We start from the raw sequence: 25,788 nt of genomic DNA on the forward strand, positions 1-25,788 counted from the left end.
GGAGGAGGGAAAGGAGGGAAAGGATGACTTTGATCCTTGCTTCATGGCTGAGATGGGTAGGGTTGCCCAGGGTGAACACACTTGCCCAGGTCACCCAGTAAATTAGGGTAGGGCAACAACAACAACAAAATAAGGAGTCTCATTTAAAAATGGGCAAAGGATTTGAAAAGGTATTTCTTCAAAGACAATGCCAATAAGCACATGGAAAGATGCTGAATATGATTAATCATGTTCAAATTAAACCCACAGAGATTCCTACATACCTTGTAGGACGTGTACAGTTTAAAAACATGGATAGTAACAAGTGTAGATGAAAATGTGGAAAAATGGAACCTCTGTACATGGTAAAAATGGAAAATAGTTTGTTACACGTATGGTCTCCATATAACCAGCAATTCTACTACTAGATGTATACGCAAATGATTTGAAAACATATTTTCCATAGAAACACCTGAATGTTAATATTCACACAGATAAAGTGGAAACAATCCAAGTATCCATCACCTGATGGATAAACAAAATCCAGTCACAAAATGTACTGATTCATGCTACAATGTGGATAAAACTTGAAAAGTATATGATGTGAAAGAAATCACAAATGGCTTCATATTATATGATTCCATTTATATGAAATATTCAGAATCCACAAATCCACTAAAGCACAAAGTAAGATAACAGTTGCCAAAGGATGGGGGTAAGGTGGGGCTGGAAGGTATGGCATTTCCTTTCAGAGTGATAGAAATGTTCTTTTGAGGTGATGGTTACACAGCACAGTGAATACATTAAAAATGATAGACATGTATATTTTAAGATAGTAAACCATATGCGGACTATTTTTCAATAGAAAAAATAAATCTGACTTAAAGGAGGAGTAAGAAGAGGAGAAGAAAACACAAAACATTAGGGCAGGGACTCAAGACCTCTGTTGTATTCTTAGAACCTAAGATTCTTCCCACTGGCCTGTCTCTTATACCTGCTGGTGAGGGGAATCCCATCCCTTACTTAAGGCAAGGCATACCTCAAAGATGAATGAAGATCCCTCATCCTAACCATAGACCCCCTCCTTTAGGAATGAGCCAATTTTCCAGTCTCCATTGCCAATATCCCATCAAAGTCACACATCGTCACAGGTCAAGCATGGACCAAACAGAAAGTAGGACTCACATGCTATACAGGTGAAAGAAACTGCATAGCACCTCACCTTAAAGCCACCTCCAACTTCTCCAAGGACATTTTCCAGGGGTACCCTGGTGTTTTCAAAATGGACTTCACAAGCTGAAACACATGAAATTTAAGAACTTATTTGACAAATGCAAACCACTCTGCATTTGACCCTACGCAAGTGTTCATTCATTATCTGGAAGTACAGGACACAAAGGCCAAGCTCCTGTCTTTGTGGAGATCATTCTTTGGCCAGGGAGACAAACTATAAAGAGGATGATAGATATTACCATCAATGTTATTGATGAAATAAATAGGACACACTAAAGAGAGACATGGGGGGCTGCAGGGAATGGGTAACATTCTTATAAAGGCTAACTCAGACTTTTCTAAGGTAATATTTAGCAGAAGTTGAAAGGATAGAAGAGCCAGAGTCAGAACATCAAGTGAGGAGCGTCAGCATTTCCGAAGGCCATAAGGAAGATGGGATTCTTGGTCCTAGGTCTTCATATAACACAGCCACAGCCTTGCACTACAGAGGCAATGCCCTACCACTGGAGGGTGGACCTCCCTTTTCCTGCCACTGAGGCCAGTGCTGGCCAGTGATATGTGGCTGACCCAATGTGAACAGAAGCCTTTGAGTGCACATGCCCTGGGGTGGTAAAAAAGCACATAGGTGATCTGAACCCAAGTTATGGGCTGAGGCATTGTACCAGGACTATAAGAAAAGAAATGTTTTGTTCTGAGATGAGTTCTGAGGTGTCTCAAACAGGGCTATACTGCAGTCAGGGATCATTAGCTTCCCTTAAAGTGAGATGTGCTCCAAAGGGGAGGTCAATGTGGGTGAGATACAGCCAGAGAAGGAGATGCTGTGGGGTTAGGGAAGAGGTTGGGAAGGCATAGTGCCTTCTATATCACATTTCTATAAAACATGTTTGCATGTTCTGCTACATAAACACAGCAATTTGTACCAGAGGAAAGGATACTCTGAATCAGGAAGGTAGGGACTCAAGAGAAGCCAGGCCAGGTGTGGCAAACTGGGTCTGCTGATCTTCATTCTGCTGCAAGAGCTCAAGGGTGAAATGTGATGACATTAACTTCTAGGTCCTATTTAAGGATGAAGGACAAGAATTGTAGAACCAGGACCTCCTGCTAAAAGCTGCTGGGTGTGGGAAAAAATGTGCTTTCCTCTCTCACCTCACCTTGTGTTTCTTGACTCTCTTGGGGTCCTGCATGGTGCCTGCATGATGCTAGGGGACACCACACACCCAGACTCCAGCACAGATCAAACCCTGCAGAGCTGTTTAGCACCAGCTTGGCAGCTCCCTCCACCTCTCTCCTGTGCACATGCCAAACTTTCCTTAGCTGGAGGCCTCTGAGCAGCACCTTCATCTGCTGGCATACTCAGGGTTCTCAGGCAGCAGCACTGGTCAGAGTATTCAGACTCAGCAGGAGCTGATGATGGGGTATTGCCCCTCCCCCCAGCCCCCACTAAACACTTCACCCTCTGTACTTCTTGCTCCTGGTACCTCCACCGGATGGGCTTCACCCCCTCCCCCCCATTTCCTGTACCTGGGAAACTACAGTGCAACAAAGGAAATGAGCTTGTTCAAGGCCTCACAGCTTCCAAGTGGTAGGGCTCAGTACTCCTGACCCCCAAGTCCAAGCAGTTGGGGTGGCAAATATCACCATCCAGAAGGCAGGGTCCCAAAAGGCACATGGCCCACAGATATGCCAAGGGCTGGTGTTACGTGGTCTTCTCTGGGCTAGCCACTCCAAGATCTGAACAGATATTCAAGAGGCAGAATGTCTGAAGGACCCCATGGCCAGACTAGGTGGGCTAAGAGCAACAAACAGGATACCAGTGTCACCAGCCTCCAGTGAATGGATGGCTATCAAGGATGGCAAGGGGCCTGGGCAGTTAGAAGAGGAAGCAAGAAGAAGGACATTCCAGGCAGGAAAGACATAGCATGTTTACATGGGACACCTGTCCTGCCTTCCTGGTGTCCATTACCCCAGCAAGGTTGAGAGCTCTTCTGGCCTGGTTCCCATTGAATGAGCAAAGCTGAAGGCTTAGAGAGAAGCACAGTCTATAACTGCTAAATTAGCAATCCAGTTTCCAGGAGTTCATCTGCATTGCCATGAAATCTCAACTTGATTTTGCTAAAATGCTTAACTAAAGCCACAAATATGTAAATCTCATTTTACCTTGATATTTGGACACAATGAAGGATTGGTTTCTCTTATGCTCTCTGTCACACATGCACCTGTGTATGTGCAAGCTACTTACTGTTGGAGCCCCGAATGCCTAATTTATCTTCAGGTTTCCCATTAGTGACTCCACCAAAGTCTCTTTCTACTATGAATGCTGTGATTTTGTCTTTCACCAAGCCATCAGAATCAGCCACTTCAGTCTTTACAAACACGGTAAAAATACTGGCCAGACATCCATTGGTGATCCAGACCTAAAGAAAGAAAGCAAAACATCTTTGGACACACCTCTCAACTCCATCTTTGTCTGTCACCTGTCAAACTTCAGGCCAGCCACATAAAATGTTTGGCTCTGTAGAAGCCAAGCCTATATGAACTGAGCATGGGGACTCAACCCCGGTCTCTTTAGAGCAGAGATGTTCCCCAGAAACAGGTAGCTGGGGTGGGGGTGGAGGCAGCCAGTGGCACTAAGATAGCTCAGGTTCCATCCACCACCAGACCACTGAGGACTTTCAAGAAAGAAGGGAATCCATCACCTCACAAGGTACACATATATACAAACACATATATACAATGTTTACTTGTCAATTTAAAAGTGAAAATGAAGGGAAAGGAGGAGTGAAAGGCAGAAGGAAGTGGAGAGGGAGGGGGAAAACAGACTGCTCTACAATTGCAATGATTAGGACTTCTTTCAATCTTGATACAAGAAAACTGTTAAAGGAAAAAAGACAATTGAGGAAATCTGAACATTGACCAGGTAGTAAGAAACTTATCTGTTTTTTCATATGCTAATGGTATTACAGCTTTCTCTCAGAGCTCCATGCTGAATCTTTCATAAGTGCTATCTAGAGATGGCAATGTTGACATAAGAAACATGGTGGGCCATGAGTGTGCTAACTGCTGAAGCTAGGTGTCAGGTCTGTGGAAATGTATCACACCACACTTGTGTACCTTTGTGACTTTGGGCAATGAAATTTAAACAAAACCCTAAAAGCAGTTCAAGGAGGCAGCTGGGACTACAGAAAAGTTGGAGACTCTGAAGCCAGAACACCTTGCTCCAGTTCTGTTTCTGCCACTGAAGGTACACAGGCCTTCAGCCTGAGCCCCAGATTCTTTTTCTGACAAAGGAGCAGCATCCATGCTCTGCCTGGGTTAGGGAATGATGTGCAGACCCTTTATAATTCCCAGTGTGTGGAAAGTGGTTGCATAGTGGCTATAGATTGTGACTGAGACGGCAGGGCAATGAGGACGTGGCTATACCTTGGAGCCATTGAGGATGTAGTGCTTCTTATCTTCACTTAACGTGGCTTTGGTCTGGATGGAGGCAGCATCACTCCCTCTGCAGAGATAGAGAGATGTAGTCGAGGAACGATAATATTGGGAATAAGGAAGAGTGGACTTGAGGGGCTGTAAATGGAAGTTTTTATATTTGGATACAGGAGTTAGCAAACTTTTAAAATACAGTGTCAGACAATAGACAATATTCAGCTTTCTGAGTTACATGATGTCTGTCAAACCTCAACTCTGCCAACAGAACATAAAAGCAGCTGCAGTCTGTAAACAGATGGGCAAGTTCCAATACAAATTTCTGATGGCAGGCTGGATTTGGCTCATCCTGCTTCAACACAGCAGGTAAAAAAGTGGCAATAAAAACAAGTTGGGCTTAGGTTTCAACATGAGAATGTGGGCTGCTGTGAGTAGGTTGGGCCACACCAGGATGGTGACTATTCCAGATTGCAGAGTGAAGGGAAACAGGATTAAGTGAGGTTCCAGGGACAGACTTGTCATCAGAAGCCCCAAGCTCTGACTGGCTCTGCTCCTTCTAGCTGTGTGACCTCTGGCTAATAATCACACCTCATGGAACCTTAGCTCCCAATCTGGAGATGAACAGCTCCTACACCCTATCCTCTGAATGCAATCCCTGATGTCAAGGGGGTTGAACCACAAAACATTGACTTAGTAGATGCTGTCAGGTATGTTATTTCATCTGTAAGTCTCACTGGGATAGAGAATTAAGACTGAGAGAAGAGAACTGGCAAGAATGATTATTGAGTTGATTCTCTGGAAGGTTTTAGGTAGGGAGGAAATACAAGCCAGATACTCTGCACAGACAACAGCATGGAAGATGACATTTAGAGGGGAGGGGCAGACCTGGTTGGCTCTGTGAGGCAGAAGGCTGCAATGTGTTCCCGAGATGCCAGTTTGGGCAGGTATTTGGATTTCTGCTCCTCATTACCAAACAAGATGATTCCCTAAATGAAACACACACAAACCAAGTTAAGCTGCAAGAAGAGTGTGAGATGTACTTGTGAGACATCCCCTTCTGAGAACAATATTTACTTCCTTCAAGAGGAGACAACACAAGCCCAGAGCTGACATGGGAGCCAGGCTGCTAAGGGGAGCACCCCATGGCACATGCACCAATGTGGTAGCAATATAACCAGCAGAGCTGTGAAATCAGCACCTGAGATTTTAATCCCGACTCCTTCACTGTCTGGCTGGGTAGCCTTGGGCTAGAACTGTCCCTTCTCTGAGTCTTCAACTTGTGATTTGTAAGCCACAGACTCCCCCCTTTTCCCACTGGCAGAGTGGTCTGGATGATGTGAAGACATGGAAATGCTGAAAACATGCCCAGCACAGAGAAGGTGTGCAGTCAGTGTCTAAGCTGTCCCCCCATGCTTTGCTAAATGACTGCAGTGTGGACTCCTGCTTAAGGGTTGGGAGCTAGGCACAGGACTCATTCAGCTTTTTGTTGTCTACAGTGAGCAGCTATGACCTGAGTAATGTGATTCCACTGAGAACTGTGTGCCCTTGGACCTGTCCCACCATGCTCTGAGTCCAGTGGGGTGATGAAGGCATGTGTACAAACAGCAGGGGACAGCTCAGGAGGAGGCTCACATCCAGGAGTGGCATCTGACCTGGGTCTTGAAAGATGGGTTGAAGGTGATAGAGATAGTAGATTCAATGGGAAGGCATGAGCCAAGGGCCTCATGTTGGCTAAATGGAGGCCATATGTGCAGGGACTACAAGTCACATGTTGTAGCCAGTGAGTGAAATGGAGGGCAAGGTGGCAAGAACAGAGGGCTTGTTCTCCTTCAAGACCCTGAGCTATCAAAACCAACTCATTTCTGATAGAAGTAAGCGAGCCCCTGCCTCCTCCAGAAAGCCCCGAATAGGAATCCCAGATACGTGACCTTGAGACCAATAGCCTGATGTGCTGCCAGGGTCACAGTGATAGACCCATCCAGGCTGATGTTCTCCCCTAGCCGAGCATACATAGTGTTGGAGAGGCCCAGGCCGCCTAGGAGAGACAGATCAGCATTAGTCACAGTCCAGCCTGATTCCTCCCATTGAGGCAAATGACTTCACTGTTTTTTCTTTTTCCCTAAATATAAAGTAAGAACTGATCACCATTTTTAAAAAACTCATAATATGGAAAGGTACAAGGAAAACAAAAATTGTCCATATTATTATCACTCAGAATGAGCATTTCTGTGTATCTTTTCAGACCTATTTTGCACATAGAAACATTTGCAGCTCTGTATTTTTAATGTAGACACCTATACACACAATGAATCACTGAAGATTGTGTGACTGCCTTCTACCAGATGTGGATGTTTAGTGTTCCACTGCCTATCATCTGCTGGACTCCAGGACAGGCCTTATCTGCTGCAACACTCTAACACTTTGGGATGGATCATTCTCTGCCCTGGGGTTGTCCTATGAACTGTAGGAAATTTAGCAGCCTTCACGGCCTCTATCCAGTAGATGCCAGCAGCAAACCTCCCCATCTCCACAGTTTTCACAATCAAAAGTATCTCTAGCATTGCCATATAATCCCTAAGGGGCAAAATTGCTCCTCACTGGGAATCACTGCTCTAGGAGTAAAAGACAAAAGGGTTAAAAACAGAAAAATTAAAATTCAATTGAACTTAAGTAGTGGGCATTTAATCTTCAACTTCCAAAAGTAGCAGGGTGGCTTTATTAAAGTTCACTTTACAGATCACAAATTGAGGTTTAAGGTAATCAGGCCAACAAATATCAGTTGGCCATGACCTCAGGGTGCAGGTGCACAGCCCACTTGCAGAGTGTGCCATCCACATACATACCAAGAGAAAAAGTCATGCTTGGGGGAATTTGGACAGCAATCTCACAGGGACAGCTAGCATGTGCAAAGGAGTGTTGGTGGCGGAGGGACTCAGAAGCAGGGAGGAGCCACACATGGCAGGCCTTGGACAGCAGGCAGGGACTAAGGGAGGAGATCCAGGCCTGGTCTGCAGAAACACCTTAGCTTTCCAGCACAATAGTCTTCACCTTGCCTTTAGAATTCTCTAGCATGAAAAATTTTCCCATAATCTTGTGGGCATGAACATAAGGTTGCTGTTATCTTATTTCTTACTTTTTTTAATAGATTCAAAGGGGGTCACCTCAGAAAGAAAGAATGAAAATGAGAGTGCCTGTTGCCTTATTTTTTTTAAACTGATGAGAAGCAAACCAACCACCACTCTCCCAATCTTTCCTCACTTGCTTTCTACTCTAATATTTGGCATTCACTGTGGCCAGCTGCATGTGATAGCAACATGTGTTGCTTGGGAGTCACAACCCTGATTCCAGGGATAGCTGGGGGAGCCCAGTCTCTCCTACAGCCTCACATGGAGGCAGAGTGGGCTACTTTTGTTAAGAAATAGAGGGTGTCTGATGACTCGTGCTTCCTACCACTGGGCCGGCAGCATTACTTCAGGTCTTCTGTAAAGATAGGGTAAATTCGTTCTAATAGTTGGTAATGTGATAAGAGGAATTTCATAGGATGACAAGGAAGTTACATGATTTAACACCGTAAAACACTACAAGAAACAAACATCCAAATGAAACCGGGCATCATGCTAATTTGTCCTTCATTTTCATCTCTGTCTCAGCTTGGGCCAGCTCTAGGATAGGTATTAGAAGGAATTTATTCTACAAACTTGAGGGTTCATCTTTCATTGCAGAAGGAAGGAAGGACATACTTTAATCTCTGGAGACAAGCCAGGCAGGGACAGAACATCAAGAAGATCTGACTGCTATGGTTTGAAAAATGCTCAGAACAAATACATCTTCAAACGACCAGCTCACAGCCAGGAAATATGCCCAACCCTCACAGGGCTACCAACTGCTAATTCCCCTTCACCTCAAGATCCTTAGCTGATCTTACCTGGAGGCAGCTTCTGCAAACTCTCAGAGGACAGGCAGGTTAAGGTTGTTTTGCCTACAGCCACAAAAATTTTTTTCTAGGTTTTGCGCCTAGACTGTAGATATACTGCATTTAAAGGCCACCCTCCCTGAACAGCATAAATATGTAAAGCTTACTAATGAGCCAGACCAGGTGGGCTGTTGCCCTGACCTACCATAGTCTTCTGGGACCTGTATCCCAAAAGTCCCAGGTTCTTCAGCTTCTCTAAAGTGTCATCTGGAATTTTTCCTTCCTGGTCAATTTTTCGAGAGTCCACTGAAAGGAGGAATATTTTGATTAAACAAAAATATAAGTAAGCTATATTCATACAAATAAAAGCATACAGAATGATTTTCATATAGCATAAAATCCCAGTATCAGACAGTGTCTGGGCCTAGATCTATCTAGAGTTCAGAAGCAATACACCTTCACCACAGTCCACAGGTTCTGAGAACAATTTACTCAACAACTCATTCATTCATTCAACATTCATGCTTACTAGAGTGAAACTGAACAAACACTAGCATCAGGTTGGTAACTGTACAGTTCCTATGCATTAAGGTAATTAAAACCACTTTTGAATGCTAAGAAACATCATCATTATTATAAAGTATGAAAGTCTTTGTAGCATACACTTGGGAATATACAAGTCACTAGGGAGAACTATGGGTTCCCCAAATGCAACCCAAACCCCTCATTTTAAATTCTTTTACAAATTTATTGATGTATATAATTGGCACACAATAATCTTGCACATATTTATAGCATGTAATTCTGATGTGTCATCTGTGAAACCATCATGATTGTGAAGAAAACACTTCCTTTTCCCCCAAAGATCTCTCCTGCCTCTCTGTTATCAACTTTCTGTCCACTTCCATCTCCAGGTACCCATGAGTCTCTCTTTAATCTTTAGATTTATTTGCATTTGGTTTTAGATAAATAGATTCATAGACCACGTTTTTCTCTTGTCTGAATTCTTTTGCTCACTGTAATGATTCTGAGATTCATCCACGTTTTTGCATATATACTTCATTCCTCAGTGTTGTTCACTATTTCAGTACATAGCCATACAAATGTTTATTCAAATTTCATATACATTATAAACCCACAGAGCCTGGAAACTCAAACAAGTTCAAGCAAAAGCAATGTGCAAGAAACCACATCAACACACACACTAATCAGTTCCTCTAAAACCACTTAAAAGCAGTTGGGGATGAAGAAACATGATGTACAAAGGAACAGAGACAAAAATGGCAGCAGATATCTTATAAGAAGCCATGTGAAGCTAGGAGAGCATGGAGCAACATCACTAAAGGGCAGAGACAAAAATGTTTTCAATATAAACCTTTTCTGATGGAAGACATTCCCAGCCAGTGAGATGTTCCTTCCCTACAAAGCTATAGGACATGTAATGTGAAAGGAAGTCTTCCTCATGGAAGAGTGATGGTACCAAAAGAAAACCTGATTCTACATGAGAATGAAGACCACTAGAAACAGTAGCTAAATGGGTAACCATAAAACCACGGTTTCTTATTTCTCAAATTTAAAGACAAATAATGTCATGAGAAAAATGTTCTGGAAATGGATGGTAGGGATGGTTGCATAACACTGTGAATATATTTAATGGCATGAAATTATACACTTAAAGAGCTCTAATGGTAAATTTTATTATGCATATTTTATCATAATAAAAAAGAAAAACAATGGCAAGATATTGTTGGGTTTATAATGAAATAAAATACATGAAACAGCAGCACACAGGCTGTAAAGGCAGACATATAGTGTTCTCATGTGAAGGTAGGATTTGATACAACTTACACTATAAAATCCAACCACTTAAAAAACAAAAGAGACAGAACAACAATAAGCCAACAAAAGTGATAAAATGCAATAATAAAATACTTCAAAAAGAAAAACAAGCAAGAGTGCACAAAGAACAGACAAGACAAAACAAATTAGAAGACTGATTTAAATGCAATTAAATCAATAGTCATATTAAACTGACCATAACAATCAATTAAAATGCAGTCTCTTAGATGGAATTAAAAAGAGACAACATTCAGCTGGGCATGGTGGTACACATCTATAATCTCAGCTATTTAGGAGGTGAGGCAGGAGGATCTTGAATTCAAAGCTAGCCTGGGCAAAGGGAATAGTAAGCCCCCGTCTGAAAACAAAAGGGCTGGGGGCATAGCTCAAGTGCCACAGTGTTAACTAGCATGCACAAGACCCTGTGTTCAATCCCCAATACTGCAAAAACAAAAGGGGTGGGGGCAATACTTCAAGTATGACACCTACAAAAAACCCAATTTATTACTTTTATTTTAAACCTTTTATTTTGAAATACCTTTCTGTACAAGAAAAGGTGCAAAAAAATTATAAAGTTCCTATAAACCCTTCACCTTTCATTACTGATTGAATGAGTCCCCCTAAAGGCTCAGGTAGGTGTTGAAGGCATGACTTCCAATGTAGCAATGTTCAGAGCTGGGCTTTGGGAAAGTGATTGGATCATGAGGGCAATGCCTTTATCAATGGATGAATAAATAGTTTGATGGCATTACTGGAGGGTGGTAAAAAGTAAAAGGTAGGACATAGTTGGAGGAAGTAGGTCCCTAGGGGCATGATCTGGAAGGGCCTATCTTGTCCCTGTCCCCTTCTTTCTCTTTCTGCTTCTTGGCTTCCATGAGATGAGCCACAAGCTTCTGCCACCATGATATTCTACTTCCCTCAATCTTGAAGCAATGGATGCAGCAAATCTTGGATTGAGCCAAAATAAATACTTCTTCCTTTAAAACTGTTTTTCTGGGATATGTCAAGGCAATGAAAAGTCTGACTAACATACCTGGCTTCAACTGACAGAACCTAACAGAGCCATGGTAAAATTATCTAAAAAATGAACATTCATACAGCAATGCTAACTACACTGCAAAATACACTTGAACTTATCCATTTGTCCATTAATGTCCTTTTCTGTGCCGGGATCCATTCCAGGACCACACATCATATTTAGTTGTCTGTGACTGTTCTTCAGTTTTTCTTTGTCTTTCATGACTGACCCTTTGGAAGCCCTGGTTAGTTCCTTTGTGCAAGGCTCCTCAAATTGGGTCTGTCTTATGATCTCTTATGATTAGGTTGATATGATTCATTTTTTGGCAACAACACCACGGAGACAATGTGCCCTTCCCCAGGTTTCACATTAGGAGGTATCATGATGTCACTTAGTACTACTACCAGTGATGTTACTCTTCATCTCTTGTTTATGGTGGTATTTGCTGGGATTTTCCACAATAAGTTACTATTTCCCCCTCTGTAACTAGCAAATATATAGGGAGTTACTTGGAGACTACCTAAATTAATTGTTTTTCTTCAAACTTTCACTCTTCTAACTTGGCACCCAATAGAGGAAATCTGCCTGTAATGATTTTTATTGTAGTGCTTGCTTAATAGTAACTTTTTATTTCTACGAATTTTTTCCATACTTACTAAGTAGACAGGAAATTCTCTTTGAACATTACAGTACAAAATATCAAAAGATGAAGAAGAACACTGGGCGTGATATGGCAGTGCATACTTAGAATTCTAGTACTTGCAAGGCTGAGGCAGGAGGATGAGAGTTTGAGGCTAGCCTGGGTGGTATGTTGAGACCATGTCTCAACACAAAACAAAAGAACAACAACAACCAAAAAGCCCAAACCAAATAAAGAAAAACATCAGAAAATTAAACTACAGAGCAATATTCTTTAGGACCACAGATGTGAAAATTCTTAAAACTTTAATCAGCTGAATCCAACAATATAAAAAAAAAACCACAATGACCATGTAGGAATTATCCTGGGAATCTAAGGGCAGATCAGTGCTTAAAAACCAATCAAAATCTGGGTATGGTGGCACAAGTCTGCAAACCCAGTGCTCTCAAGAGGATGCTAAGTTTGTCTCCAGTTTGGACTACATAGGCAAGACCCTGTTTCCAAAAATAAATTAATTAATTAAATAAAAAATTAAAAAAGAAACAAAAAAATAAAAACCACATGTTCGCTGTGTCAACAAAGGAAAAAAACAGTTATCTTAATAGATGTGGAAAAAGCATCAGACAAAATTTGTTACCATTTACAACAAAAACTCAGCACACAAGAAATAATTCTAATACCCTGACAAAGAGCATGTATAAATCTACAAAAACCCTACAGTTAACATCAAATAGAATGGTAAAAGACTGAATGTGTACTAAGACAAAGAAGAAAACAAGGTCTGCTCAACATTATTCTGGAAATTCTACCCAGTGCAATACAGCAAAGACAAAAAATGTCAGACTGGAAAGAAAGAACTAGAACTCTGCCTATCACCAACACCATGTGGAAAATCCCACGGGATCTAGGAAAAAAAAGCTCCTAAAAGTAATAAATGAGTTTAATGAGGCTATAGGATACAAGGTCTATAACAAAAATTAACTATATTCATTGAACAGGATATAAAGAGGGAAAATAAATACATTAAAAGTCTTCAACATTATTAGCCATTAGGGAAATGCAATTTAAAACATCAATGACACATCAATCCACATCTTTCAGAATGGCTTAAATAAAAATAGTAGCAACACCAAATCCTAGTGCAAAGGCAAAGAAATTGGGTTACTTATCTAATACTGGTGGGAAATCAGTTTACTTATTTACTATGGGTGATACTTTCTTAAAAAAGTTAATCAAAACTATCATAGAACTCACCAGTGGCACACTTGGGCATTTATACAAGAGGAATGAAAAAAAAATACAAGAGGAATGAAAACATAAATTCACATAAAAATCTGTACACAAATAAGCATAACAGTTTTATAAGTGCCTCCAAACTGGAAATAACTTCAAAATAAAATACTTTAATGTATAGCCAACAAAGTGTGGCACACCCATACCATAGAATGCTGCTGGAAAATAAAAAGCAAAAAAAGTACTGATGCATGTAGCAACAGGTATGGAGAATGATGCTGTGTGAAAAGAGATAATTAAAAGTTTGCATATGAGGCCCAGAAACACAGCTCAAGTAGTATTGCACCTGCCTAGAAAGAGCAAGGCCCTAAGCTGAAGTACCAGTACCACCCCCTCAACCACATGCAATAAACATTCTTAGCTGTAAATGGTAGCACACACCTGCAATCCCAGTACTTAGTGGTTAAGACAGGATGACCATGAGTTCCACAAGGATACAAAAGTTTTAGTATGTTTACACAAAGAACCACTACTCAGCACTAAAAAGGAAGGGACTATTGGTACATAGAAACTCAAAATTATGCCAAAGCTGGACAAAAGCACATATAATGTGTATGGCTCTGTTTAAATAAAATTCAGGAAATTCAAACTACTGTAAATGGGAGAAAGCATATGAGCAGTTGCCTGGAGCAGGGAGGGAGTGAAAATGGGGGAAGGAAACTTCTGGTTGTGTTGATGGTTTTTCAGGTTACAAGTGTACAATTATAGTATTACAATTCTATTACAATTTACTGTAAATCAATTAAACCTGCAGAAAGCTTAGGGGAAGAAAAGCTGACAAATCACATAGTACATGTTTAAATAAAAGACCAAGGCACTAAGGAAATAAAACAGATTAGAGCAGTAAGATAACCAAAACAAAAACAGATACATTATTTCTAAATAACAAAATATACTTATGTACAACTAAGCCACTTTGAAAACTAGCAACATAGTAATACTTAATGATTTACAGCAGCCATTTTCAGAGTGTGTCTTGGGACACTGGAGTAGCTTCTAGGGGTCCACAAGGTCAAGGTTATTTTATATTAATGGTAAGATGCTATCTGTCTTTCTAATTCTAATTCTCTCAAGAGTGTGCAGTGGGACTTTTCTGAAAGCTACTCGATATAAATCAAACATTAAATGCAGAAATGGATAGGAGAATCAGCTATCTTTTAAAAGATTTGCAAAACTAAAAAATGAGCCACTCTCATTAATTTATTTTAAAATAGTTTCGTTAAAATATAGTTTAAGATGTAACAGGTTTACATTATTTTTAAATAAAGTAATAAATGAATAAATGTTTTTTAGATTTTTTTAGTTTAATATTTGACAGGGTAAATAATAATAGACAACACATACCCATATAAACAAACACTCTCTGAGACCCTCAGTGTTGGAGGACAGCTATCTATCTAGTATTGTGGACCCTCCATTGGGCCCCTTGTAGCAAGGGCAGTTCTTCCAACTGTGGGCTGAGATGCTGCTGGTCCAAAGACTGTGTCTAGTTCCTAAAACACTTAGTACAGAGATCCACACTCAACCTTCGAAATATGTACAGCATCTTATGCAGCTATAGGGCTTGGACTGCCTATGTCCTTGGCTTCTTTCATCTAATTTTTCTACTCTGTGTTTTCCTTCCTTGCAATATTGGCATTTTAATTTAGGGCCCTGTGGGTATCTATCACTTGAGCCATGCCCTCAGCCCTTTTTTGCTTTAGTTTTTGGATAGAGTCTTGCATATTTTTCCCCTGGGCTGGGCAAAGACCACAATCCTAGTTATACCTTGGGCACACACCATCACACACAGTTTGTTTGTTGAGATGGGTTCTTGGTAACTTTTTGCCTGGGCTTGGTGGAATTGCAATCCTCCCAATCTCCACCTCCTGAGTAGCTGGGATTTCAGATGTGTGTAATCACACCCAGACACAGTTATTTATTTTTATTGTATTTTACTCAAGTGTTGGTCTGCAACAGCTTGAAAACATTCAAAAGTGATTTTTCACCATGGGGACATGAAGAAGCACTGAACTAGATGTTTTTAAATTAAGTAGTAATTGGGATGATCCCTGAAGATTAATATTATAAATATAAACTATTTTTACCTCATTAATGATGTTCTATATATACTGGTTGTAATATAAATATCACTGTAATCACAGTTACAGTGGAAATGGGCAATGACAAAGAAAACTATACATACCCTCTTCAGTGAAGAATTTTTCCACGGGTCCCACAAACTGATTGATTTCATTAAGTTCATCTTGGCTAACCTCTGGAAACGGGAAAACGCCTTTCTAAAAATGACAAACATTTAGAAAAAATTAAAATTCAAGCAACCTCTCATCATAATACTGGTCAAAAGAGAAGGAAAAAGATGTGCTAATCTAGCCAGCAAGATGTCACCCCCAGGAGAAGGAAAGGCAAACCTTTCAGATGCTTCAGATACAGGACTCAGGTGTGGGACACCATCTCCTGTATCCATCATCCTCCTATGCAGACAAGTTGATTCCTTATTTTTACCAGCTTCTTTATCAATAAGTGACAAGGACAGTCCCATCAGCAGGAAGGCCAGAACTCACATTTAGACACTCTGGGTCTAGTCCTTGTTTGCTGTTTACTAATTTGAGGCCATCGGCAAATCCCATCACCTCTTAGCACTTCATTTTCTTACCCACAATACAAAAGGTCACATTTACTTCGGTTCCTTGTGAGAACCATGGAGAACAGTGGGTGTGAAAGCTCTTCACTTAAATGGGTAACTCTGTATTAGGTACTGTGTTGAGTTCAAAATGCTGCCAATGATGAAGGCAGACTATGGTCACCAAGTCTGTCCCCTCGAGCTGTTGACACTGGCTCTCTGTGCTAAGCATGTGAGGGATGGGACACCACTGTCTCTTTTGTCATCAACATCAGCTCCATGTGCTGATCGTATGAAGGACAGGGTCACCAATGTCCCTCTGATACTGATATCAGCTCCCTGTGCTGAGCATGTGAGGGAGTAGGGTCATGGGTGGCTTTGGACACAAGGTTGCTGAGCACAATGGGTCACAAGCTTCCAGCCCCAGGAGCCCCACCTCTCCCCTTTGCCCTTCTCACAAAAGTCACAGGAAGGTCTTCAGAGGATGCCTCAACCTTCCCCCAGCTTTTGTGCCTTTACCCAGCCACTTGATCTCCCCACTCCAGTAATATGTCCAGATCTGTTTGCTTCTCTCTGGCCCCAGGACTACAGGCTGATAGGTGGGTCTTTACCTAAGACATAGCAGACCTAAAGGAATCTGCTTCCAACCATCCGCACCCTATTGTCAGGTAGTCTAGAAAGAAACACAACGATCCCCTTAGAACAATGGCACCCTCCTCCTTGAATACATAAAGGCTCAACCTAGCCTAGCACAATTGCCTCCATAGCCTCATTGGTCCCTTGACCTTGGGCAATGAATGGGCTGTGTGAGAGGAAGGGGATTCTGGTACCAGTGGGTAGGCCAGACAAAGAGACATTCTGGCATTGATTAAAGCTACTGATGTAACTCACCCCACTCAACCTCTAACTTGTCCCAGTAGCAGTCTCAGGGGCACTCCCATGAACAGCTCAGGTGCAGATGTAGACAATTTATCAACCACTGGCTTTGATAACCTGAAGTTCTCTTTCTATTTTAAGATTCCAAGTATCACTGCCAGAGTACTGCTCAAGACCAGAAATGCTTTGAGAGGTGGTATTAGCCCGATCTAGAGTAGTAGCAGTGAAGCTGCCTAAAGGTGGTAAGATTTCCAATATAACCTTAAGGCAGAGAACAGTGGCTTTTCTGTTGGATTAAACATGGACTATGAGAAAAAGAGGAATCAAAGGTGATACCAGGAGACTGGGCTAAACAAGTAAAACCACATGACTACCATTACTTATAATAAAGAAGGTTGTGGGAAGGATTGGGTAGAGACCAGAAGCAAATTTCCAGATGTGCTAATTAGAAATGCCTATTAGACATCTAAGTGAAGCTTATAAGCAGAAAGGTAGACAGTGTGGTGGCACAGGCCTGAAATCTCAGCACTGAGGCAGGAGGGTCACAAGTTCTAGGTCAACCTGGGCTACAGAGCAAGACCCTGTCTTGAAACAAAAACAAAACACCTGTTTTCCAACTGAACTAGTGAGAAATGCTGGTCAATGTCTAGAGGTCAATAAGCTAAGAAGGAGTCAGCAAAGGGGACTAAGAGGGAATGGTTTTTCAGAGACCATGTGACTAAAATGTGTTAAAGAGCCTGCAGTGCTGACTCACTGATGGGTCAAATAGGAGGACTGAGAAAGAGACCTTTTACATTTGACCAACACCAAGGTGATTACTAGCTTTCATGACTGTTAGGGAGAGAGCCTGATCAATGAGTTCAAAATACAGTAGAAGAAACAACTGATGTAGATCAGAAAGGAAGGAATTTCCCTTGAGTTGGGAGAAGGATGGTGGGCAATAACCAGATTGGCCTTTATGAGAATGGGGAATTCATCCCTTGTAAGGTAGATGATGCAGGCTCACCTGTGGGGAGAACAAGTAACAGAGGGAGTGGAAGTTCTCATCTGGCTGCACTGATGCTCTCAGTGAAATGGGCAGCAAAGCTGACAGTTGAGAGTGAGGGTGGGGTAGGTGAGGCCAGAGGCTTAAAGACTGGAGTTCTTCCTTCACCAGGCTGCTGGGAGGCATGAGGCCCCAGCATACAACCCAGGTTCTGGGGAAAATGGTTCCCACACTTAAAAGTTCCAGCTCTGAACGTTCTAACATGGCAAACCATTCTTAGTCTGACTCTTTTGCATCAGTAATGCTGCTTAAAAGGAGACAAATGTTCTAAAAAGATGCCAGGAAACAACTCCTTTCACAATACAGGATTAGTCTACCTTTGGCCATGCTGAAAGGAAGGACAAGTACTGTGATTACTCCTACTTTGTAGACTAAAGCAGAGAAGTGATTAGTACAAGGTCATAAAGTAGTAAGTACTGAAGCCAGCACTATCTCTTTGGCTGTACAGTACAGAAGAATTTCCATACACTGTATTTCATTGGAGCTCCACAACATATGTCTGTGGTAGGCACATCACTAGCTCCATTTTGAGGCTGAAAGAACTGAAGCACAAAGTCATAAGGCCACGGTGAGATCCAAGTATTCTAAGAGTGTGGTGAGTGCTTTATAGCAAAGGGGTTGCTGCTGGCTGGGTTCTGGGATCTCCGAAAGAGTTAGTGGAAAGGAATGTTGGAGCCAGATTTCTGAAGAACACGAGAGCAGGATGAAGCTCCAGTAGGAAGTCCAGGAGCCCCTGGAAGGTGCCAGAGGAGCGGCATGGACTGAGGTGCGTTCAGGAATCAGAGGACATTTCCATGCCAGAACAGCCAGGTTGAGGGTGGTTTAGTAATCGCCTCCTGATTTCTCAAACTGCTTTGACAAGAAATACCTGCAAGCCTGGCGTGGTGGTGTACACCTGTGATTTCAACAGTCGGGAGGCTGAGGCCAGTCTGGGCTACACAGCGAGTCTGTCTCCGCCCCCCCCACACCCCCCAAAAAAGAAAGAAAAAACGAGGAAACAGCGGCGACACTGTCAAGCCACATCTCCCTTGCTCTGAAAAGGACCTCACTTTTCTGGAGTGGGCTCCAGTGGGATCTGGAATCTGGAGCTTTCCCAGGCTTGTTTGGGTAGTAGGGATATGTAGGAGGGTCAGGCTAGCCCAGGCAAAAAGGGATACCCTATTTGAAGAATACTTAATGCAAAAATGTTATGGGTGTTGATTAAGTGGTATGGCACCTGCCTATCAAGTAAAATTCCCTGATTTCAAACACCCAGTATTTCTTCCCTCAAAATAAATTGTTAAGAGAGAAAAGAGAGTTAACAAATTAAAGAACAGGGAGATACACTAATAGCTAATGACATAGAAGATGCAGCTGTTCTTTACATGAAGCAGTCATTAAATAAACATTGAAAACAGGTCAGTTACCCATGCAAAGGACTGGTATCAATTTAAGTAAGAAACACATCTATTAACATTCAAGGATCTTATAGCTGGAAGGTTTTAGACCATGTAGGGATAAATATGGAAACAGTAAACTGTGTTCAATGATTAACCCCACACATGATATTATAGGATGGGGGTTTATAGCATACTAGGCAGGCCATGTGGTAATAGGTTAAAATATGGACTAAAACTGAGATCATTCCTCTTCTTCATGAAATGGTCATTATACCAAGTTCATGGCTGCCTATGTAGCAGACCAATTAATGCAGAACTGATAAAAAAGTGATTACGATTCTTGTGTTTGCATAGGTGTTGATGCATGCCCACAGCCAAGGTAGTATTCCCTTAAAAATACTCCCTGCAAGAATGGCAATAAGTCTATATACTCTAATTTCTGCATATTCTATTACAAAGTATGCCTGTGGATCAAATTAAAACAAAACAAACACAAGAATACTGCATCCCTTTTCTATTGCTGCCCCAACAAATTGTTACATACTTAGTATCTGAAAAAGACTACATTTATTAACTTAATTTATTCTCCTGGTGCTTGGATTCACTCTGCCTTCCTCTTCTGGTTCTAGGACATCTGTGGCTACTTTGGCCCCATCCAGGTCAATGTTCCATTTGTAGCATCCTCAGTAAGGGCATCTTTAGGGTCCATCAGTCCTCCTTCTATGCAGATGCAGCATTAATTCCCCAGAGTGAAAATCTGTAGAAAGAAAGGTAATTGTACCACTGGACATAGATTAAATAATGGAAGACTTTAGCTTGCTACAGAGTCATGTTTTTCTTTTCATAGAAAAGAATCAATCATAGGCTTCTAGGAAAATAATAAAAGCAAAGTGTTTATTATCCTTACCAAGTGAGAGAGTAGCAAATTTGGTTCAAGGAAGTTTCCAGAAATAATAGTAATATAATTCTTGGGATTCTGGGACCCACATAAGGAGTTGATTCAGTTTTGGTGTGCAGCAAGTGAGAACAGGTAATTTTTTTTTGGAGGCTTGATCTTGAGAATTGCATTGAAAATTTTAAGCCTGATCTTATGATTACTTGTAAATCCAGTGCATCTTGTTTAATGGGGGAGGATGAATGCATGAACAGAGCCAAGATAGAATGGAATCAGAGCAAGAGGGAAGGAAACCCCACCCCATCTCTTCACCCCAATTTCCATAACACAGATCAAGCCTGTTTCAGGAGAAATAAAGGAGATGCATTGTATCAAGTTAGAGGTTGAATTTTTGAACTGGATTACACTCTGAATAATTGAATGTGACTACTGAAAATGTATGGAAATTTCATAGGATGTAATTTAGGGACAGGGAAGGGAGATTCAATATATAGTATTAAATAATTGGACTTATATACTCAAGATAGTTGATTGGGTAGAGGGAGAGGCTATGAACAGTCTGAAGGGACTAGTGATTTATCAGTCTTAGGAAAGAAGGAAGTGAAGGGGAGAGTTATGTGTAGAATATATTGAGGAGCCAAGGTCAGACAACATGGATCTTTGACTCTGGTTTCTGAATATCCAGGGTAAGTGTGTGCATAAGGTGATAGAAAGAGATAGAGATAGAGTGATGGGGGAAGGGGACAGAGACAGAGAGAGACTGATGACTGCTTGGATACTTACTGTGTAAGTAGGTCAGTCATACATCGACCACAGACACAATGTCACCCACGTCAAGTGTCAGAAAAGCAGATAAAATACTAAATTTAACACCTTTAAACAACTATGTATTGGCTGTCTCTGTGGAAAAGGAAAAGAAATTCAGAATTTTAAGAGGGATCTCTTGCCCTCAGGAGTTTCACACACAGTATGTTTAAAGATAAGATACCAGAAATGTCAGAAGCTAAGGTAGGGGCAGTGCCAGGCAGCTTTAAGGAGAGGGGGCTGAAGCTCTCCATCATCCACCCAAAGGGCAGTCCTGATAGGCACGGGGCTTGAGAGCCAATAGGACCTTATTTCACCACTGCTGTGAGCCTGGTAGTCTCAGTCAGCTTCCATAACACCCAAAAGTTTACTTCCAACATTTGTATGAAGGGAAACTGGCCGCATAAGAGTGACCAAGCACACTGGCCACTTGTAGAAGCTGTCATTTCATCTGTGATTGTTATGTTTTTCTCACAAGCCCAATGCCTGGGAAGGCAGTCTTTGTGGTGGCCTCAGTGGCCTGTCTCTTGGAATTCATGCCATTGTTCTGTCCCTTCCACTTGAGGGAAGGCAGCACTTGAGCACTCACTGCTAAAGAATACAAAATGTCAAAGATTCTGAGTTGCCACTGATTCAATTAGTTATCAAAAGGCTTATGCCTTGGGACTCTTTCCACCCTTCATCTGTATTCTCTTATATGTATTTCCATGGGGGAAACAGGCTGCCATGAGAGCCACCTGATAGAGAGGCTCAGGTGGGAAGGAAACAGCAGCTCCAGTCAACAACCAGAGAGGATCTGAGTCTGGCAGCAGCCTCGTGGCTGAGCTTGGAAGCAGATCTATCAGCTCTGTCAGCTTTATGGTCCTGTGGCCACTCTTCTACCTTTTCTGGAGTCTTATGAAATACCTTGATCAAGAGCCACACAGCTAGACAGAATCTTTACCAATAGACACTGTTAAATAAAAAAGACTCTTAAGCCATGTCTTGAAGTCGTTTGTCAAATAGCAATTAATAACAAATACATAGTGCCAGTGTGAAGGGGATCAAGTTCCATAAGATGCACATTGCAAGTGCAAGTATATGGATTATTTTTTGCTTATAGGCAACATTTTAAACTAAAGTCAGATTCCTGTACATCCTAGAAAATAGGTTTATTTTCAAAAAAGATAACAAAAGTGTTTGCATAGAATATTTCCCCACTTTATGACACCAAAGACACATGTGCTTCACAGTGTAGAGAGAGAACATAAAATACTCCAATCGCAAGACCACCAGGTCTTTTCATCCCTTCCTCAGTTTCTCCAATGTGTCAACAGAAGGAATTTTCTACAAATTCTTCTCATAAAGCCTGATAGAAGTCTTGCAAGTGTGTTCAGGATGTTGATCTTTCTGCAGTGCATTTTTCAAAGAAAACTTACATTCTACAAATTTTAAAAGATTCTGCTTCTCATCTTTATTTTATAGAAATAACAAAAATCAAATATCTTATTTGGATAAACAGATAAAAACTTTAAAAAATGAGACATTTATTGATTTATATCTATGTCCTCAAAGAATTGGCAAAAACATTTCAGTAATATTACTTCATTTTAAATTCAGGGCTGGAAATGTGTCCTTGTGGTGGCGTGAGGCCCAGGGTTTAATTCCTAGCACACAAGCATATAAAATCTCATTAAATTTCTAGACTCACCCTTTATTGGCTCTGACCTTGTGCAAGTTTATTTAACCTCTCTGGGTCTTCAGTGTTACTTGTAACATGAGAATAGCAAAAGGGACCCGGGATGCATGCAAATCAATTCAAGTTCTGAACAGTATTTTTTGCTTATCATTCTGAAGGTGGGTCATGCCCTTCCTGGTATTCACACTCATGTTTCCTTAATCTCTCCTTTAATGTGGTTAGGATTTCTGATTTTCTTTCAATCAATAATGTGTCAAAAAATAATGGAATGTCACTTCCACAATTATGTTATTATGTAATACTCCATCTTTGCACATGACCCTAGAGACTTTCTTTGCTGGCTGATGTCGGAGAATCCCACAACACAAAGAATGACAAGTGACCTCCTGAGAGTGGCTTACATCTGAGCAAGAGCTATATTCTGTGGTTACCCAGCTGCAGCGAAAGAATGTTACACACAACACAAAGGTGATAAAGCAGATACTTCCCCAATGCAGCCTGTGGATGAGATGCAACCTGGAAACCCCTGAGTACATTCAAGTGAGACCTGAGGTGGAGGCATGAAGTAAGTAGGCCTGGACTCATGAGCCCTGGTCAATGCAAGATGGGGACTGCATGCTGTCTGCAGGTCTGGTCGTGGTCATGGCTTTGCACTAACTGAAACCTAAGAAAAACTAAATAGAAACTGCCTACAGAGCCACAGTAAGGGACCTCCAAAGCCCTTGTTGCTTAGCTAGATGATGCCACATAGTAATTTTGCCAAAGAAAACAACAACTTTTACATGTACTTTCTAAATCTATAGTTTTAAATGTTTGTAAAAATTAAATTTAGATTAGAGATTAAATTTACAATGAAAACTATAGTTGATAAATTTTCATTGTATAATAGAAATTAAAAGAGAAAGGTAATGGGTTAGTAATGGATGGGTTAATTACTGACAAAAGTCAGTAAATAACATGTTTACAAATCATGTGCACACCTTAGATATAGATAATAAAAAAATAAATATATTTTGAAATCATACACATTTGCAACATACAAACATTCAATGAAGGGCAGTAATTTTCTGTTTCCAGGAAGAAAATAAAAAAGCATGCCAAACATGTTATTAGGCTCCTGCTTCACTCCCTGTGACCCTGCAGTTCTCCACAGCTGGGTAGAATTGTGGACAGGATGTGAGATGATGCCATTCAGCCCTGTTATATAAGCAGACCATCTCATGGATTCCTTGCCCCACAATCTTGGGAACAGAATAATTGTTCCAATCATAATGTCCTCTCCTAGCTCTATGACAATCAGAGCTTAGTGATCATTTGGTGGTTGGGAATCTCTTCATGGTATCCACTGTATGCAAACTCCCAAAGGGGGACCAACTGGAACCCCTTCTAACCCTCAGATGTTCTCATGGGTGGCCCATCCCTCTGCCTGCTGTATATGGAACCAAAGAAAACCTAGCATTCTCTTCTTACCTCAGACTTTCCCTTCTTGTGCTGGACTAAATATGCATATCTCATTTTGTTTCCCTACACTTTGAAATCCTACATGGTGAAACACATCTCTTTGGAATGAGGGGAATATCATTGGCACATTAGGCAAGCCTAAGGGCAAAATGTGGCATTGTATCACCCTCTTATATATTTAAAGTGTGCAATAAATTCTCTAAAAATTCTGTAACTTGGGACAAATGACACATACCCTGGATAATATACTTTTACCATGTTTGAGTTGTTTGATAGAAATGATTCCTACTGTTGAAAAGAGATCTCTTTAGAGTGACTCAAAATAACAGCAGGTTTGCAATTAATTAGCAAACTTCACTAAGTGTGTAATCTTTGCCAAACACTGAATACTTGCTGTGAAGGAAAACTGCTATCAAAATCTTCATAAACCATCAGAGGAAATTGACTGATGGAAAACAATTAATAATGACACTTTATGCTATGGTAGAAGTGGAGATTGGAAATTGATAATAATATTACATTTGAATGATGGATATCATCAGATTAACTGAGTGAAAGCATTGCTTGCACTGCCCTTCATTAACAAGCTCACATTCCTTCTTCCAAAAGGGAAAAAAAAATCAAACTCTCGCACCTGCTCATTATCACAGGACTCTTAATAGAGCATGTGCCAAAGTCTTCTCTCCCTGCTAAAAGGAGGCTTGCTTTCAGTCAGAAATTGCATGGATTCAGATAGAGCTAAATTGCCTTAATGACAAGCTAATGACATTTGAGAAATACTAAAATCAAAATGTTTTCATACAATCTGAATGGAAAAAAAAGTGTCAATTCATGACTATCAGAGAAGTAACAAACCACTCTCTACATGGAAGATCTTCCCTCTGCTGGAAATGAAGAAAGTCCACAGGTTCTACTGCAACCATTACCAGTGTTTGCTGTAAAGTTGTTGCCAACATGCTGAAGGATATTTACACTTAGATTAAGAAAATTCCTTTAACTTCCTCGAATATTAAGATTTTGTAATGAATGGGTATTATATACAGCAAAAGATTTTCTGCAATTCTTGAGATGATGCCATGATCTTATGTACTGAATTACTTTCCTGAGAGAGTTTTGTCTTGCTCTCTTTCCCTTCTTCCATATCCTCTCCCTCCTACCTGTCTTGGGGGACAGGGGGAGGGGGAGAATGCTTAATAATATTATTAGTAAATTCAAGAAAATAAACCTTTTGCTATTTTATTGTCTCTATTTACATGTTCATTTTATGTTTCTTTTATTTATGATCTCATGATTGTATTTTCCCTTTCTCCTATATTCTTTGAATGAGTTTTATTCTTCTTTTCCTTGCTTTTTGGCATGAAGTTTACAATATTTTTTGTTCAATATGTGTATTTAAAAGAATAAACTCCCTCTAATCTTTGCTTTAATTGTCTTGGTATATATCCTTTTGTACTTCTATTCAAAAGTTCTCTAATTTTTGTTATGATATCTTTGCTATTTATAATTTTTAAAAATTATTTTGCTTATTTTTCAAATTTAGGCATGCATTAGTTTTCTTTCTGTTATTTTCTAGTTTGATGACATTGTGATCAAGGAACATCTGGCTATAATTAAATCATCTGAATATGTTACTTGTTTGGTGATCAGGTAAATTGTCCACTTGTGTTTGAAATAAATGTGCATTCT

General features: G+C 40.7%; 1 protein-coding gene across 1 annotated transcript in view; it reads right to left on the bottom strand.

The window, feature by feature from the left end:
• Nucleotides 1–15,971, bottom strand: part of LOC141421427 (complex I assembly factor ACAD9, mitochondrial-like) — a 28,351-nt gene extending 12,380 nt beyond the window's left edge. The window contains 9 exon segments of the mRNA XM_074066984.1: nt 1,202–1,275; nt 3,452–3,626; nt 4,633–4,711; nt 5,524–5,624; nt 6,567–6,673; nt 8,757–8,786; nt 8,789–8,857; nt 15,527–15,620; nt 15,906–15,971. Coding sequence (XP_073923085.1) covers nt 1,202–1,275; nt 3,452–3,626; nt 4,633–4,711; nt 5,524–5,624; nt 6,567–6,673; nt 8,757–8,786; nt 8,789–8,857; nt 15,527–15,620; nt 15,906–15,971 — 795 coding nt within the window.
• Between the last annotated feature and the right edge of the window lie 9,817 nt (nt 15,972–25,788).

The sequence above is a fragment of the Castor canadensis genome, chromosome 3 (genome assembly GCF_047511655.1).
Source record: "Castor canadensis chromosome 3, mCasCan1.hap1v2, whole genome shotgun sequence".
NCBI lineage: Eukaryota > Metazoa > Chordata > Mammalia > Rodentia > Castoridae > Castor > Castor canadensis.